The 17,224-nt window shown below is 35.1% G+C and overlaps 1 protein-coding gene across 5 annotated transcripts in view; it reads left to right on the forward strand.

The window, feature by feature from the left end:
- The window catches only part of TCF4 (transcription factor 4), a 435,815-nt gene that overhangs the window by 353,672 nt on the left and 64,919 nt on the right, over window positions 1-17,224 (forward strand). For all 5 annotated transcript variants that reach the window (XM_044664648.1, XM_044664684.1, XM_044664656.1 and 2 more), the window contains one exon: window positions 16,718-16,823. In XM_044664648.1, the coding sequence (XP_044520583.1) occupies window positions 16,718-16,823 (106 nt within the window). The remainder of the gene's footprint in view (window positions 1-16,717; window positions 16,824-17,224) is intronic.

Below are 17,224 nucleotides of genomic sequence, written 5' to 3' on the forward strand. Positions count from 1 at the left end.
GAGAGAGAGAGAGAGAGAGAGAGAGAGAGAGAGAGAGAGTGTTAGAACCACTCTTTTAGACAAAACAGAGACCATATTTGTAGTCAGATTTAATGCCACCAGGACCCAATATTTTTGGAACCCATTGACTATGTTGAAGGGAGTAGGAGACTTATTTGCATATTTGATATCATCACTAATATTTCAGATATCTTGGATTTCTCTTCTGTGGGTTCACCATCCCCAGTGTTGTCTACCTTAATAGATGATCACCTTATACTTCTGTGGGTGAAAGTCATCACCTAGTAGTCAACCTTCTGGTAATAAATATAAAAGAAAAAAATATTAATACTTTCCTCTATGTTTAGGGCATATGTTTGCTGGAAACAATTTTCATTGATTTAGCATTATCCAAGCATTTCTAAGTTAGGGAGAGAAATGTCCAAACTGACGTAGTTCCTGGTTCACCCCCTTCCCCAAGACAATTTAAAGTAATGTACTCTAGGAATATTGAATAAGTAAAAGGTCACAGTATGGTTACTGTTGCCCAAAATATAGTTTGAGGTTTTTAACATTCTATTCTATCTCGAAGAACAGTCACTTAAAAACTACTCAATTTTTCCTTTGCCACTGTTCCTAGAGCAGTGCTGGTGAACCCTTTAGAGATCATGTGCCCAGATTCCATCCTCAAGCCACCTGTGAGCCCTCCACATTCCCCAGAGAGTGGAGGGGGAAAGTGCTCCCATTCAGCTACTGAGCAGAGGGGGAGAGACATGCAAAAATTTTCCCCAGGCATAGTGGAGAGGAGGAACAGAGCAGCCCCCTCCAGCACACCAGGGCATGTGTGCCATGCCTTTGCCAACATGGTCCTAGAGTAATCAGAGGAGCCTTCTCCCCTTAATCAATATACTAATCCCACTAGAATAGAGAAAGAGGATATTGCTCTTCAATGAATCATCATAATAACTAGCATTTAGATAAAATAGTCTTGTAAGTTTTACAAAGATATCTCCAGCCCCCTTAATAATTTTGCCTTCACTCAATTATTTCTGATTTGCCCTATATGTAGCTTGCTTGTACATTTGTTTTTGGCATGTTGTATCTCCCATTACATGAAAGGCTCCTTGAGATCAGGGACTATACATTTTATCCTTTCTTTATATCTTTAGTGCTTAGCTGAAGGCCTGGTACTTAGCTAGCACTTAAATGTTTATTGGCTTATTTCATATATGTTAATTCATAGTTCTCATCCCTTCAGAGGATGTGTTGGAGGCAATGTTCTTTTATTTTATACTTACCTTTTGCCTTAGAATTAATACTGTATATTGGTTCCAAGGCAGAAGGTGGCTAGACAATGTGGGTTAAGTGACTTACGCAGAGTCACCCAGCTAGAGAGTGTCCAAGGAGTGATTTGAACCCAAAACCTACCTATTCTATACCTGGTGCTCTGTCCACTCTGCTAGCTAGCTACCCTTGACTTCCACTTTTAACCTATTCTATCCAACTTTTGTTTCGAAAGGAGAAAATCTGTAAAGGACTTTGGACTAAAGAAATATTTCTTTCTTGATATTTTCAATTCCATTTAAAAGGAGGTTTTTCCCAGTGGAATTGTGTGTTGGCTACGGGAGGGGGTGGGAAGAAGGGAGAGAAAGAACATGAATCATGTAACCATGGAAAATTTTTTCTTAATTAATCAATTAAATAAAAATTTTAAAATAAAAAATAAAAAGGAGGTTTTTAATATCCTTGCACATGAGCCTCTGAATTTAGCTAGGTTGTAACTCATGATAGGTACACAGTGCAAGCACATTCTTGAAGCTTTTCCAGCACAGAAGGACCTGATAGAGTTCACAATATACTGGTATAGCCTTTGAGAATCCAGGGACATAGTGTAATGAGGTAAGTCTTTCGTGACAGATAATATAGCAATAACTCATATGTATATATGGACTTTAAGATTCTTTACATACTATTATCTCTCATGCTTCACAACACTAAGTAGTGAAAATGTAATTATCCTCATTTTTAAAAAGCTGAGACTCAGAATAATACTTTACGTTTACGAAGTGCTTTAAGATTTTCCAAGCTTTAATATAAACTATCTCATTTGATCCTCACAAAAGATCTGCGCACTAGATTCTAGATCACATAGCTACTTATTATTGGAGGCTAAATTCCTGACTACAGGTTTACTATCCACTATCACATACTGCTCAAGTAACTTACCTAGGTCATACCTACTTTTCATTACTTAAGTGAGTCTCATCAATTTGAGTTCTTCTTGAACTGGTACAAATTCCAGTCCTTTTTAAAAACTTATGCAATTCTTTCCAATATCCAAATTCTTCATAGAGATCCCATGCAGTGAACTATTTATCACTTACTGACAATATATGACCAACTCATCCTTTTTTCTTCTAATCACATTTCCTTGATATTTTGTCATTTCTTGTTTCAAGTAGGGTTTGTTTATTTATTACAGTGTACAGTATATTAGCATACTTAAATTTAGCATGCATTTTAACCATGCCCTCTGATGACTTGATTTTTTTTGACATTGTGTTATTCCACCCTCCCCCAGGCATATAACATCACATCTAGCATGCAATAATATTGTTTGTTCATTTTTAAGTTTTTGTGTCGGAACTACCTTTGATCTTCAAAAGGACTATACCATCTCTCAGATGGAACCAAACTTAATTCAACAAGCATTTAAATACACCTACAGTCTCTAGGGCACCATATTAGGTGCTGAAGATTCAGAGAGAAAAAGGAGACAGTCAGTCTTTAAGGATCAGACCTTAAGGAGCTCCATATTAGACCTAGTTTATGTTCCATTTGTAGTTCCTGTCCAAGATATTTTTACAGGTGGATTAACTCAGTGGCTTAACTCCTCAACTATGTGTCATAATCGGGACATAAACATTCTTCAACTATTGGATTTTTCCTCTGTCAAATGTTAGACCAATCTCTTTTGAGTGGTCATGAATTTATCTGTAGAAACTCTGTAGTATACAGGGCCTTAATTCAGCCAACACAGTGTCATCTGAAAACTGTAGCATCAAGAGAATTTAATTATTTATAGGAAATCTTTCTTTCATTCAGGCCCTGCTCAGGATCACTAGATATCTTGTTATCATAGAAGTAGATCTAGAAAAGACCTTAGGGGCCATTGAATCTAACCCTCTCATTTTACATTTGAGGAAATTGAGATTCAGAGAATTGAAATGATTTGCTCAGAGTCACATAGCAAGTATAAGTGCATGCCCGACTAGGTATTCAAACCCTAGACTTCTTGACCCCTCCCCCTTGCCCCATTCCAATCTCTTGGCCTTTATGCCAAGGAGTCAGGAGGTTCCAAATTTCCCATAATAGAAGAATACTTTGACCAGAATACTGGTTCATGTTTTGAGTGGTACCCAATACTGATAAAGGATGACTAATAAATTTATCTCTAAAGTTGGTCTCTTCTATTAAAGTATTTTATTTTCTTAATATATGCATGCAGGACCCTTGTTGGAGAGAGAACCTCTAAGAGTTCACTCTGATGTACTGTCTCTTTGGTTTTGTAATTAAATATTTGGGAATCTTCTATTCTTCATATCTTTTCAGTCAATTGTATAGTCATGTAACTGATCTCTTACAGAATATCATCTTAAGATCCTTCCTATTCCTTTCTAATATTTTCATCAAAGGTACACTGGATACATGAATAGATGATTTTCATAAAGATTTTTATAGACATTGGAAAGTAAATTTGTAGATAGGTAGTTGTTAATGTCTTTTCAGTTGCATTTTTGGTATTAATAATGCAGTCCATGATTGTGTATGTGGCAACTATTCTTTCTCTGAATTATCTTGAAAATTCACACCTAATTTCCTACAAAATTATTTGACTTCTAGCATGAATTATTTTTCTCTTGGTTTCCATTTTCTCATAAACTACATTTATTATTATCGAGTCACTGGTACCCAAATATAGTGGTTGCAATTTCACCAATGATAAGAATAAATATTGATAAATCTGTTCCATTTTCCAGCTCTTCGATGTACTTCAATTTAATCAATAAATGCTTTCAGCCCTTCTGTATTATTTGGTGATAAAAGTGTCATAATTACAATCTAAAGACAGAGGTTCAAATGTTCATAACTACCATTTACTAGCCATGTGAAACTAGAAGTTATTTAATCTCTTTGAACCTCAGTTTCCTCATTTGTAAAATTAAAGGTTTGAAATAGATATTTTATTAAAGCCCTTCCAGATCAAAAATATGTTCCTTTGTGATGATCTGAGTCTCATCAACCTTTCTACAAGCACATTTCCCCAATTACTGCTTTCTTTTCTTCTTGGAAATGATACTGTTCCTAATCTTGTCATTCTCCTCTGTGGTATTTTTTTAAAGGATTGTTCACTCCAAAGAGGTATTGCCCCTTCTTGTTATATCTCTCTATTTTTTCAAATATTTTCTTGTGGAATCTGGTTTTTTTATGAGTTAAAATTCTATCCAAAAATAGTGTTAATTAGTATCAGCCTTTTTTACTTTATCTTGTTTTAGTCACCAGATATTTTTAATAGATCAGGTTGAACCATTATTGTTGCACACTGTAATATCCTTATCCTTTCTTTTGATTTAGCATTGGTTTCATATTTTTAAATAATCAGGAGTCTGCTCATATGTAGGCAGCAGATTTAGAAATGAGACAGCCACATCAATAATCAGTTGTTTGTTGTCTGTTAAAATTTTACAGATAAAGCACAGTGCTCAGAAGTATAAAAAAAAATTAAAGCCAACAATATTTTCTACTGACCTGTAATTATCTATTCTTAACCCTTGTTTTAAAAAAGAGACTGTATATATTTGTAAGGTTATTTCAAAGGGGAAAATTTTTAAATTTCTAACTCAGATATTTAGTCATGGAAAAAATGCTTCTTTGTTTAGCTTAGTACTTATATGTCACTTACCCCAGATTAGATATTGCAAATCACTTATGAATGATGAACCCAGCATTCATACCCAGTTCTTCTTGGTTTCAGTTATAGTGTTTCATCTACTATATCATCTACTTTGATAACAAACTTTGTGACCAAAAATTCCTTAAATGCTCTCTCTTGGTCTTTTCTTCTTTAAATAAGAAGGATAACTACTCTTCTCTACATCACTTAATATTATAAAAATAAAGTAGATGAATATACCTTCTGTTTGTAGAAGTACATAAACACCTCTGTTCTATATATTCTATTGAGTCTTCTTTTTTAAGCCTTTACTTTCTGTCTTGGAATGGATAACATGAATAAGCAGTAAAGGCTAGGCAATTGGGCTTAAATTATTTGTCCAGGGTCATACAGCTAGGAAATGTCTGAGGCCAAGTTTGAACCCAGTTCTTCTCTACTACAGGCTGTATTCCCCAAGCCACCTAGCTGCTCCTCTATTGAGTCTTAGGACCACTTCATTTTGGGTTTTTCTTGGTGTAAACCCATACAAAGAGTGACCACATAAGGACATAGGATGCACCATATTAAGGATTCAAATGGGAAAGTATGATCAATGTTATCAAATTTATCATTGTTATTATTCTCTTAACCTGAAGTGGGAGATATTGTGGAAAATTCTGCATTGCTTGGTATGGTAAAAACAAGACTGGAAAGCCAAGAGATCAAAATTTATTTCCCAGCTCTACCACTGCCAAATTTGTGAACAAATTACATCGAATCACACAATAAATGATTTGTGCCTATTATTTACTCACCTCATGATGGAAATAACTACTTCTTTGTTCTGGAAGCTAATTTCATTCATAGATGCTTCTTATTAGAAGTGCTTTCCACCCTTCTCCCTGGTTGGCTGGTTCTTCCCAGAACCACCCTTTTAAGGAGAACAGCCCAACTATGTCTTCATTCCTCCCCAGGCTTTAATTTTAACTATTCAGACATTCTCTACCTTGTCCCCCAAGTAAGGTAGCTTCATCTCTTCTCTCCCTACCCCTTTTCAGTCTCCTTTATTTGTTGTATGACTGACTTGGGTTCCCTTCCAAGCACGTGGCATTGTTAAAAATGTAAAATTGGATAAAATGTAAAAATACTTTGATATGTGCAAAATCATTCCTATTTTTGCTATTTTCATTTGTTTTATTGTTATTTTATTAGATTGGTTTCATGGATTATAATTCAATATTGTAGAGTCTTGAAATAGCTATGAGGGGTAAATGGAGTATTGGTAGTAATCTAAATGCAACCATTTTTTCTTTGTGCTCAATATTTGACTTAGAAATTTAAAATTATTTCCCTTTGAAATAACCTTATAAATACAGTTTCTTCTTGATGAAGGGTAAGAACAGTTTATCTTAGTCCAGCAGGAAATACCACTGGCTTATTGTTTACAATATTGAGCATTATTCTTTGTCCCTAGAAGCACCTCAATAATTGTTTGTCGGTTTCATTTGGTTATTTTCCATTACCTATGTTGTTAGAGTAAGAGATGTAAATTTTAGAGAAAAGGCAGGGATATATATTGATTTAAACCATATATTGATGATTTGGGTAGATTAATGATCTACTTTGCCTTACTACTTTCCTATTTCCTGCCCTTTGACCTTTTTTAATATTACTCTAAAACAGGGGTCGGCAACCTTTTTGGCCATGAGAGCCATAAACGCCACATTTGTTAAAATGTAATTTCATGAGAGCCGTACAGTGCTCACAGTGTGCACTCCTGTAACAGCGCCTGAAAAAAATTGATTTTATGGTTCCTGCAGAAAGAGCCATATCTGGCCCTCAAAAGAGCCAGACATGGCTCGAGAGCCATACGTTGCTGACCCCTACTCTAGAAGAAATAGGAGCAAGAAAAAGTATTAAAATACAAACCTGATCACTATAATACTTTTAGGTAGCTCTGACTTAGAAGAGAAGGCTCAAAGTGAGAAATATTTGAATTATGAATATAATGAATTATTCTGGAAAAATTAATAAAAAATTTGTTATTATGATTATGTATATTAGGTAAGGGAAGGTGAAGTAATTCATGGCTCAAAGGAATCCATGAATTCAAGGAACTTCTTGGCTACATGTATATTCTTTTCTACATACTTTTATGATACAACTTGATTGATTTAAGAAGGGTTATTATTGCTAGACAAATCAACATAAAATAGGAATGCCTTATGGGTAGATGGTTTCTTTTACTTTTTTATATCAGACTACATATAAAAGGGAGATGGGGGAAAACATTTCTGCTTACAGAAATTTTTCTAAGTTATATCATTTCAACAATTTACACACACACAAACTTTTTGTTTACTCCTCTCAGGTGGCTATATTTGTATCAATTTGTAAATTTATCAAGGAAGATTACTTAAGGATGCCCAACATCCCCTGCTTAAGTAACAAATTTGCAAATCAGTCTTTAGCCATGTTGTAGCTCTCCACTGAAGGTTTCATTTTCACTCATTTATCTTAATAATACTTAAACATTACATGGATGATTTCAACTCCTGTAGTAAGTTGTCATCTTTTGGAGTGGTAATGTTTTTCACCCTGAGATTATTTTCTGTATTTTACTAGCAAACCTGTGTTCGCACAGCTCAGATAAGGGATGCTTTGTTGTAATGGAAATAGAGCAGAACTGAAGATCAGGGGCTTTATTAAATTCATACACTAATTAGTTTCCACTGACCTTGAGAAAGTCACCTTGGTCTCAGTTCCCCCATCTGTAAAATGAGGGGTTTGAAATAGGTACTCTGTGAGGCATATTCAAGCTCTAACTTTTTATAATTCTGAAGAGACCATAAAGGTAAAAGAATATTCCTTAATAGGAGGGAATCAAGAAGGAAAGGAAAGGAGGAGGAGGAGAGAGAAATTACTGAAATTGATTTTCACAATTTTTTTCATGAATGTGGGATAATAATTTATATCACTATATCCTACTATAGCTCCTTTGTCAGAGACAAAAAATAAGTTGCTAATTCAAAAGTGTAATTTTATCTGTGTCGAAAGCATCAGAAATCTCAGTAACTACTCTATTTGCAAAGTTCAAAGTCACTTCTAGTAAAAAATGGACAAAAAGAGAGTTCTCTTAATAAGCAGGAATTTTTTAGAGATTATACAAATAGCAAACATATACAGAAAGTAAAAATGCCACACAGTGTTCCCTGTGCCAATTATTTTTCAGAGAAATGTTTTCCTTTCTTAAAGAAGTCTGTTATTCCCTCTATTAACCTAGTCTAATGAAATTGTTGCAATAAAATCTGAGCATTTGTCTCCTACCCTGGATTCCCATCTTAAAAAGCCATCCAGCAAAAGTTCTCCTTTGATGAAAGCCTTCTCCTTCTTGAGTCTTGCCTTGGGGACTTTTTAATCTGATTATAACTTATTCTGCATCACTTATTATTTTAATTTCAGTATTTTTATGTAGCCAAGCATGCCCTTTTGGTTGGATCTGCATTCTATTGATTATTTTTCCCAAGACAACCTAATGAGTCTTCTCAAGATCCCTAAATTGAGTTTGTGGACTTTCCCAAGAAAATGCTGCTCAGGTATCACAGAATTTGAGAACTAGAAAGGATTTTGCATGTGACATAGTGTGTTTCCTGTGTAATGCATGAATCTTTCTACACCATTCTCTAATTGGATCCTATAATCTCTGTCTAGGGCAGGGGTCGGCAACGTATGGCTCTTGAGCCATATCTGGCTCTTTTGAGGGCCAGATATGGCTCTTTCTGCAGGAACCATAAAATCAATTTTTTTCAGGCACTGTTACAGGAGTGTGCACTGTGAGCACTGTACAGCTCTCACGAAATTACATTTTAAAAAATGTGGCTCTCACAGCCAAAAAGGTTGCCGACCCCTGGTATAGGGGGAACAAAACTCAATTGATGAGGATTTTTCTGATACACCTAGGAGCTAAAGTCCATGAATTCAATTGAAATCTTATTCCCTGAATCTCTTATCCATTTGGTTCATATTCCATCCTGTGGTTAGAAAAAGAATAAATCCAATCTCTCTTCCACCTTAGAGCCATTCAAATATTTGATAGCACCTATCATCCCCTACTCAGCTAAATCTCTTCTAAACATACCCAATTCTTTCAGTGGTTTGTTATATGATACAATATAGTATTGAATTTCTTATCCATTCTAGTAACCTCTACTTTGCCAATATTTGTTCTAAATTGCTGTATCTATAACAAAGCATAAATGAAATTGGGGATGGGGATGGAGAGTAATGTCTTTATGTCTACGTAAAAGAAAGTCCTTAATGGAATATTCATAGGGTTTGCCCTTGTCCGGCATCAGTTAACATTTTTTAATGACTTAGGTAGTAAGTTTAATAAATGTGCAGGTAAAACAAAGATATGAGGGATAGCTACTGTGGTAGAAGATAATAAGCACCTAAAAGATCTCGGTAGAGTAGAACATTGGGCTAAATCAAATTAAATGGAATAGAGGCAACATTAAGATCTTGTATTTGATTTCAAAAAGTCAGTTGCAGAAATAAAATGTGAGGGATAACAACTCATCAGAAAAAGATTGTGGTTTTAGTAAACTTTGAGATCAATATTAATCAGCAGAGTATGCCATTCCAAAAGGATCATTTGATCTTATGCTACTCAGACATTTTGTTGTTGGTTTTACTTTGTATCCCCAGCACTTAGCCCAGAGTAGGCACTTAGTAAATATTTGTGGAGTTGACTTGATTAAGAAATGTATAGTGGCCAGGACTAGTGAGGTGACAGTTCTGCATTCTGTTCTTGTCAGACCTCATATTTTATCAGTGACATTGATAAGCTGAAAAGCTTTCAGAGGAAAGTGACAAGAATATTTATTTAATGACTTCAAGATCATGACATCGGGATTAGTAAAAGGGATTGTGGAAGTTTAGTCTGAAGAACAGAAAACTAAATGGGGACATGATATCTGTATTCAATTATTTAAAAGATTATCATATGAAATAGGGATCTAATTTGTTACTATTCGACTCAGAGGTCAGAAACTGAAGCACTGGTTGCTTAGAAGTTTCAGGGAGATTAATTTTACTTCCATGAAAGGGAGGTATGGGGGGAGGGGTCCTTCCTAATAATGAGATTTGTCCCAAAGTGGAATGGGCCATCTCAGGGGGTTAACCCCTACTCTGAGACCTTCAGACAAGGTTTAGAATAGCTTGCTCCACAACTTTTGCCCCCCTCATTCTACTAGAACCTCTGTAGCCTTGATTCCAACATCATCTTTCAACTGATTTTCTATGTCCACAATTACCAGTAATCTCTTAATTGTCAGATCTAATGGCATTTTCTCAACCCTCAACTTTCTTGGCTTTTCTGCTGCATTAATATTGTTGAGCACTCTATCCTTCTTGATACTCAGTCCTCTTTAGGATTTCATGACACTGCTGTCTTAGTTTTCTTCCTTCATGCTATCTATATGCCTCCCCCTATACAAGTATTCCCCAAGATTCTATCCTAGACTTTCTTCTCTCTCTGCATTCTGTGAATTAGTGGCCTCCTCTGCTCCCATAGTTATAGTCATCTCCCTTTATATGACTCCCAGATCTATATATCCAGCCATAATTTCTCTCAAACTTTAGTCTGTTGTCACTTGTCTATTGGTCATTTTATCTGGGATGCCTTCTAGAGATTTGAAACTTTAAAAATCCAAAACATTATGCTTCTCTCAAACTCAATCCTCTTTGGAAATTTCCTGTTTCTGTAGACTGCCCCACCACCCATCCTTGGCTCACTTCTCATTCTCCTTGCATCCCACATTTCCAATCAGTTGTCAAATCTTTAACCTTCATGACATTTCTTAATTCTGCCCTCTTATTTCCATCTCATAATAGCACTTGTCCATTCTGTTTGGACTATTATAAATAACTTCTCAACACAAAACCCACTATTGGCCCCCTATTTTCTCTAGAATCAATCAGTAACTGGCTTATGTCTTCAGTTCTTCACTACCTGTCCCTATCCTTATTTTCCAAACTTACTACATACACTTTATTAGATTCTCCATGCACTTTACATTCCATCCAGGTTGCTCTACCATCCTCTCTCTCCTGTCTCTAGATCTCTGCTTTGTCAGTCTCTTTTCTCTGGAATATATGCCTTAACTACAACCTCTTGGAATCCTTGATCTCTTTCAATATCTAGCACCACTTTCTATGGAGTTCATTTTCCAGTTGCACTATCTGCTTATCCCTTTCCTACCAAGGTAAGCTTACTGGAAAGAGATTTGTTCTTCAGATTTATTCTGTATCTTAATATATTTGTTCTGTATGTTGTTATATACAAGGTGTCCCAAAAGACTTAGATTTTGAGCTTTAAAGCTTAATATTAATAGCTTCAGTGTTTTAACTACATTACAATTTTTGGGATACCCTGTGTGCATGTTTTTTCTCCTGTTAGAACATAACTGTTTTCCTTTTGTCTTTGTATCTCTGGCATCTAGAACTCTACCTGGTAAATAACAGACCTTTAATATCATCATGATGAGCATTTATTAAGCACTTTCTATGTTCTGGGCACTAGGCTGCAAATAAAGGCAAAAAGAAAGCCCCTATCCTCAAGGAGCTCACATTCTAATGGAAAAGAGAGCATAAAAACATCTATGTAAATATAAAATGTATGCTGTGTTAATGTGAGATAGTCTCAAACGGAAGGTATTAGGAAAGTGAGAATGGGCAATGCCTCTTGCAGAAGGAAGAATTTGAGCTAAGTCTTAAAGGACACTAAATATTTGTTGGTTATATAGCTATCTAATCTTTTCGGTCAGTGTCAGGGATATTGTTGAGATTCTTATTCATAACTAGTTGGACTAGATGAACCCTAAGTACCCTTTCAAATCTGAGCTTTTGTAATTGTTTCTTTAATTCCCTCGTTAATGCCATTATTGACATCTATTAGTGGCAGTAGAGTTTGGTGAAGAAAGAAAACTGGACTTAGAATCAGGGAAAGCCTGGGTACAAATCCCACCACTTTCTAACAGTGTGGCTATGTGCTCCATCACTGAAGTCTGTCTGCCTTTCTATATGTTACACACTCACTCTCTCTCTCTCTCTCTCTCTCTCTCTCTCTCTTCTCTCTTCTCTCTCTTTCTCTCTTCTCTCTCTCTTCTCTCTCTTTCTCTCTCTCCTCTCTCTTCTCTCTCTTCTCTCTCTTTCTTTCTCTCTTCTCTCTCTCCTCTCTCTCTTTCTCTNTCTCTCTCTCTTTCTCTCTCTCTCTCTTCTCTCTCTCTTCTCTCTCTTCTCTTTCTCTCTCTCTCTCTCTCCTCTCTCTTCTCTCTCTTTCTTTCTCTCTTCTCTCTCTCTTCTCTCTCTCTCTCTCTCATAAAATGAGGATAACCTATAGCACCCCCTATGTGGTTATTATGATAATAATAAAATGAGATAGATAATGTCTTCTAAGATATTTGTAAAGCGTAAAACACTATAAATCACAGCTATTGTTTATATTAATTGTGAGAGATAGAGTTAGAGAGTTGGGGGTTTTTTAGAAGCCACATCACACTGTTGACTCATTGAACTAGTAGTCATAAAGATATTGTTCTTTCTGAGCAAATATAAAAAGGACTTTGTGAAGAGGAGAAAGAAGGATTCCTCTACCTGATATAGAGTTGAGTGCTCAGAGCAACTGATGAGTGAAATGTGGATGGTTGGAATATTGTAGAAAAGCTACCTCTGCCATTGTGATCAGAGCCAGAACAAAGCATTCATTTGAGAAGTTTAAGCTAATTTTCAAGATTGTATTCACTGTGTATGACTCTTATGAAGGATAGGAGTTTTAACTGTAATGCGTATGACTTGATTTATCACTGAAAATCATTTGAGCAAATCTCTCAAAACTATTAACCACAAGTGGTTACAATATATTGAGGCACAGAATCTAATTGAAAGGTTTCAAGTTCATAATAATACTGCCCTTGAAAGTGTAATGAAATATATGAATGGCTCCTGGTTCTGACCCCAGTTAGAGTGAACAGTGGTCTGGGAAGTTCTAGCTCTATCTCTCTCTTTCTTTTTGCCCCTCTCCCACTGTTCACCTTTTCCTCTCTTCATCCCTTGCCTTTCACTCTTCCTTTTTTCTTTCCTTCTCTCTCCCTCTCCTCTGTCTCCTACCATCTTCTAATTAGCTTTCCCTTTTCCCAAACTGGATATAAATAGAGCTCTGGTTCTTTGGTAACATAGGCCCTCTTACAAGACAATCAAACCAACCTTTGCCAGAAGTTCTGTTTTACTGTTGGTGAAATATCAGGGGTAATATGAAGACAATGTGACCTGGTAGAGCTGGCCTTGAAATTAAGATATCATATCTGAAACATTCCACACTGATACAGTCGTAGGTATGACTTTTTAAAAAATTAGTTTTATACACATTAGAGGGCCATTATTCCCATGCCAACCTAGGTTGGCATAATTCTAACTTATTTTCCATGAATCTAGAAGGTCTCTCTTCTCCCAAACGCATGATGTCTAGGAAGCACATTACTCCTCAGAGTTTACCCTATTTCATATGTTTTTTTTCCTCAATTAAGGCCTTACAAACCATATGCAACCCCCAAATACATTTAAGTATGATTTCCAGAAAATGCTTACAAAATATGACTAAGTTTTTTTGGTTTTGGTTTTGGTTGTTCTCTCCCCATTCATGTTGATCCTATCTCCTTTATAAAGCCTTGTTGTTCATTATTCTGGAAAGAACACTGATTCTTGAATCAGAGATTAGGATGAAATCCTACCTTTGTCATTGTGGAAAATATTCCACTTAGCCCTAATTTTCCTCATATATAAAATGAAGAGACTGGACTATTTGGCTTCTGAAAACCCTTCCAGCTCCTGAGTTTTGAAAAAAAAACACTAATTAAGATGAACACTAATTTTAGCAAATCTGTTAATAATGATGCCTTAACTTTATATAATGCTTTCAGGTGTTCAAAGACTTTTCATACTTTATCTCATTTCATCTTCACTTTAATTGAAATAGGTGCTATTGTTATCTACATTTCACTGATAAGGAAACTGAGGCAGGCTAAGGTTAAGTGATTTGTCTCTGCCACCAAGCAGCCATATGGCTTTAAGAGAAATCTTTCATCTTTCTGGACTTCTATCTTCAAGTTGCAGTAGATAAATACACTCTGAAATTCTATGTATCTATCTACTGCAACTTGAAGATGGAAGACAGGTAATCTGAGCCTCTACTTATTTTACTGAAAACAGGAAATTTTGAGAATATTTTGGAAGTCTCATGTTTTTTCTGACTTTATCATGAAAATAATCAAATCTTAATTTGTCAAAGCATCAGAAAAATTAAAAAAATGAGTTTATATAGCCTGAAAAACCTCCTCAAACCAATAGAAATTCTGTCATTTAGAGAGTGGATGAATATTATTGGATTTTAGTCTGAGACCCTTTTTAGCAAAAGGAATTAATAAATAAGTGATAATAGCTAACGTCTACTTTTAAATGACTTCAGTTAGCCAAGGGCTTCCTCATTCCTCCCAGAGGAAGTAGCAATAAATAACCTTGAAAGAAAATAAAAGGAAGCAACCATTTTAAATGTTGTCATATGACATTTTATCTAAATATTATGCTAATGTGGATACTTTATGTACATTTTAGAAAACTTTAACCAAAGTAAACTGTATTATCTAAAAGTCTCTAAACCTTTTAAAGTATTTTAAGTAGCATGTCCTTTTTTGTATGCTTTTAAAGAATGAGATTAATAGTCTGGATGTTAATTTGACAGTTTTCAGAAAATATGATAACGTATTATCATAATGATAAATCAGTTTATACCTACGAGGTATTTTTGTCAAGGAATAAAGATCACTGATATTATAGTTTTATAACATTACGGTTACATTTTTTAAAAATTAATACCAATAGTTTCATTTTCAATTCTATTTTTTTTTTTAGAAAGCTGTGGTTTATTTCAGCTTTTAAACCTAGTGCTATGAGTGCCCCTAAAAAAGAATTTTTCATTAGTTGCTTACAAGGAAGTCTCAAGGAAATGATTGTCAATTTTGCTTTATAGAACTTTTATTAAGGTTCTGATTTTTTTTTTTTTATGTTTTAGTTGTTACAAAGGGGGAAAGGAGGTCTCCTAATCTTAAGTTTTTATTCTTGGTTCTAATAATTGTTCTTCAAAAAGATTTTTACTTTTTCTTTGACACAGTAGAATTAGTAAATTGGATCTTCAGCAAATGTCTGTTTATGTAGTATGTCATAATTCTAACTAAAAACCTAATTCACATCACACAAAAGAGAGACTTTATTTCTGTTTTCTTTTGAAAATTCCCATTCTAAAAATTATACTATTTTTATGACATTTCATAACACCTCCCAATTTTTAAGGCCATCACAACGCATCCAAACCACTTCCTCGATGTATATCAGTCAGCCTGAATTTCTCTGTGTTCATATTCTCTTACCTCTGTCTATGAGGACATCATTCTGACATATTAATGCTTGGTTTGTGGTTCATGATGTTTCGAGACCAATGAATACTTTTTTATGGTGTTCATTAGATATATATTGAAAAAAACAGAAGCTTCTTAGGAATACTGCAGTAAGCCTTTTATTGGTGAATTCTTCTTTCCTTTCACTGTGACCTGTGAATGTCAGAATAGGCTCACTGCCAATTTTGTGATCTGCTGCTTGCTTCAAAATGGAGGCAGGAAGGTATCCATTTTCATCAAGAAGACGACAGTGTTTCAGTCCTCCAGACCATCTGGAGAGAGGAACTTTTAAGCAAAAGAAATAGGAACTTTTAAAAAATTATATTTAGCAGGAAAAAAGGGGGAGGGGAAAAACATTTAAAGTTAAACTATACCTTATGAGTTCATGATTTTCTAATATGCTGTCCTGTTTAACTGAAAAATAAACAAGAAAATACATAGGCTATTTTTACAAAGAACTAGTTTCCAAAGTCCCTGGTGTATTAGTAAACGAATGTAAGTAAATTAGTTTTTTGGCACACTTGTTAAGTTTATTGCACACACAAATATAATAAGTACTGAGAAATAGAGATTTCCCCCTGACGCACGCATTGTGTGTTGGTGGTCTTATGTAGATCCAGACTTTTAATGGCCCCTTTCATGCATCTCTGCAAAGAGCTTGTACCATGAGAATTTAATATCCCAAGATATGTTTATGATTTTCAGTGGTCTTGATAGTGTTATTCTCTATATTTCCCTTCCCCACCCCCTTTTTCTTTTTGAGAACAAAGAGTTTGTTTGAGGGGTGGAGTAAAGGCAGAGCTTAATCCAGAGCTTTCATTTTTTGTCTTCAACATTTATGTGAACACTATGCTTTTAAATAATAATGATAATAGTAAAAACAATTAAAATAAGTATTATATCAAACTCTTCAATATTTTCAGTTTTCTGATATCCCAAGACCATACTGTGGGTATATGTAAAACTTCTTCAGTTGTTTAGGAATTGACAAAAGCTTCACTGATATTCTTGTCTTAGAGTAGAAAATTTCATACCTGGCTTGGGAAAAGGGTTGTTTTTTTTTTAAACCTTAAACATGCATTTTCCCTTTCACATAAATATAAAGCCTTCCCCCCCCCATAGTTTTTTTCCCCTTTGTTTCCCAAAGGAAGTATTGCTTTGTGTTGTGAGCTGGTTTAAAACTAAACAAGGTAGAAATGGAGTCTTTCATTCCCACTTCTTGATTCTTACACAATAACATACCTTGTAGTACTTAAGTCATCACAGGAAACAAACTAAATTAGTTCTTGTTCTCTAGGTTTATGCCCCGTCAGCAAGCACTGCCGACTACAATAGGGACTCACCAGGTTATCCATCTTCAAAACCAGCAGCCAGCACTTTTCCTAGCTCCTTCTTCATGCAAGGTAAGAAGCTACTTTTCAGGGAAAATCCATTTAGCAAATTCATGTTAAAGGTTTGAGTGAACTCTTGCTGGATTTCTACTCTATGCATTTGTTGCAAAAATGGGAAAAGGCAGTGCTTTCCATGCAAGAAGTATAACAGCAATAACAAGATCAGAACTTTCTTACTATTATGAAAATCAGTTTGGGAATTAATGAAGTATTGCATAATAGCTTCAGAACTTGTTTTAGATTATACAAATCTTATTAGTCAGCCCTAATTTCTTGCCACACATAACTTTTTTTTCTTAGTTTTGTCTGACCTTACCCTGGCAAGACTTGATGGGGTTTTCTACCTCATTTTCCCTTCTTTTGGCAGAAAGAAGAGCCAGATTGTAGGAAGAAGAGATGCTATGGTGTTATCT

The sequence above is a fragment of the Gracilinanus agilis genome, chromosome 1 (genome assembly GCF_016433145.1).
Source record: "Gracilinanus agilis isolate LMUSP501 chromosome 1, AgileGrace, whole genome shotgun sequence".
Lineage (NCBI taxonomy): Eukaryota > Metazoa > Chordata > Mammalia > Didelphimorphia > Didelphidae > Gracilinanus > Gracilinanus agilis.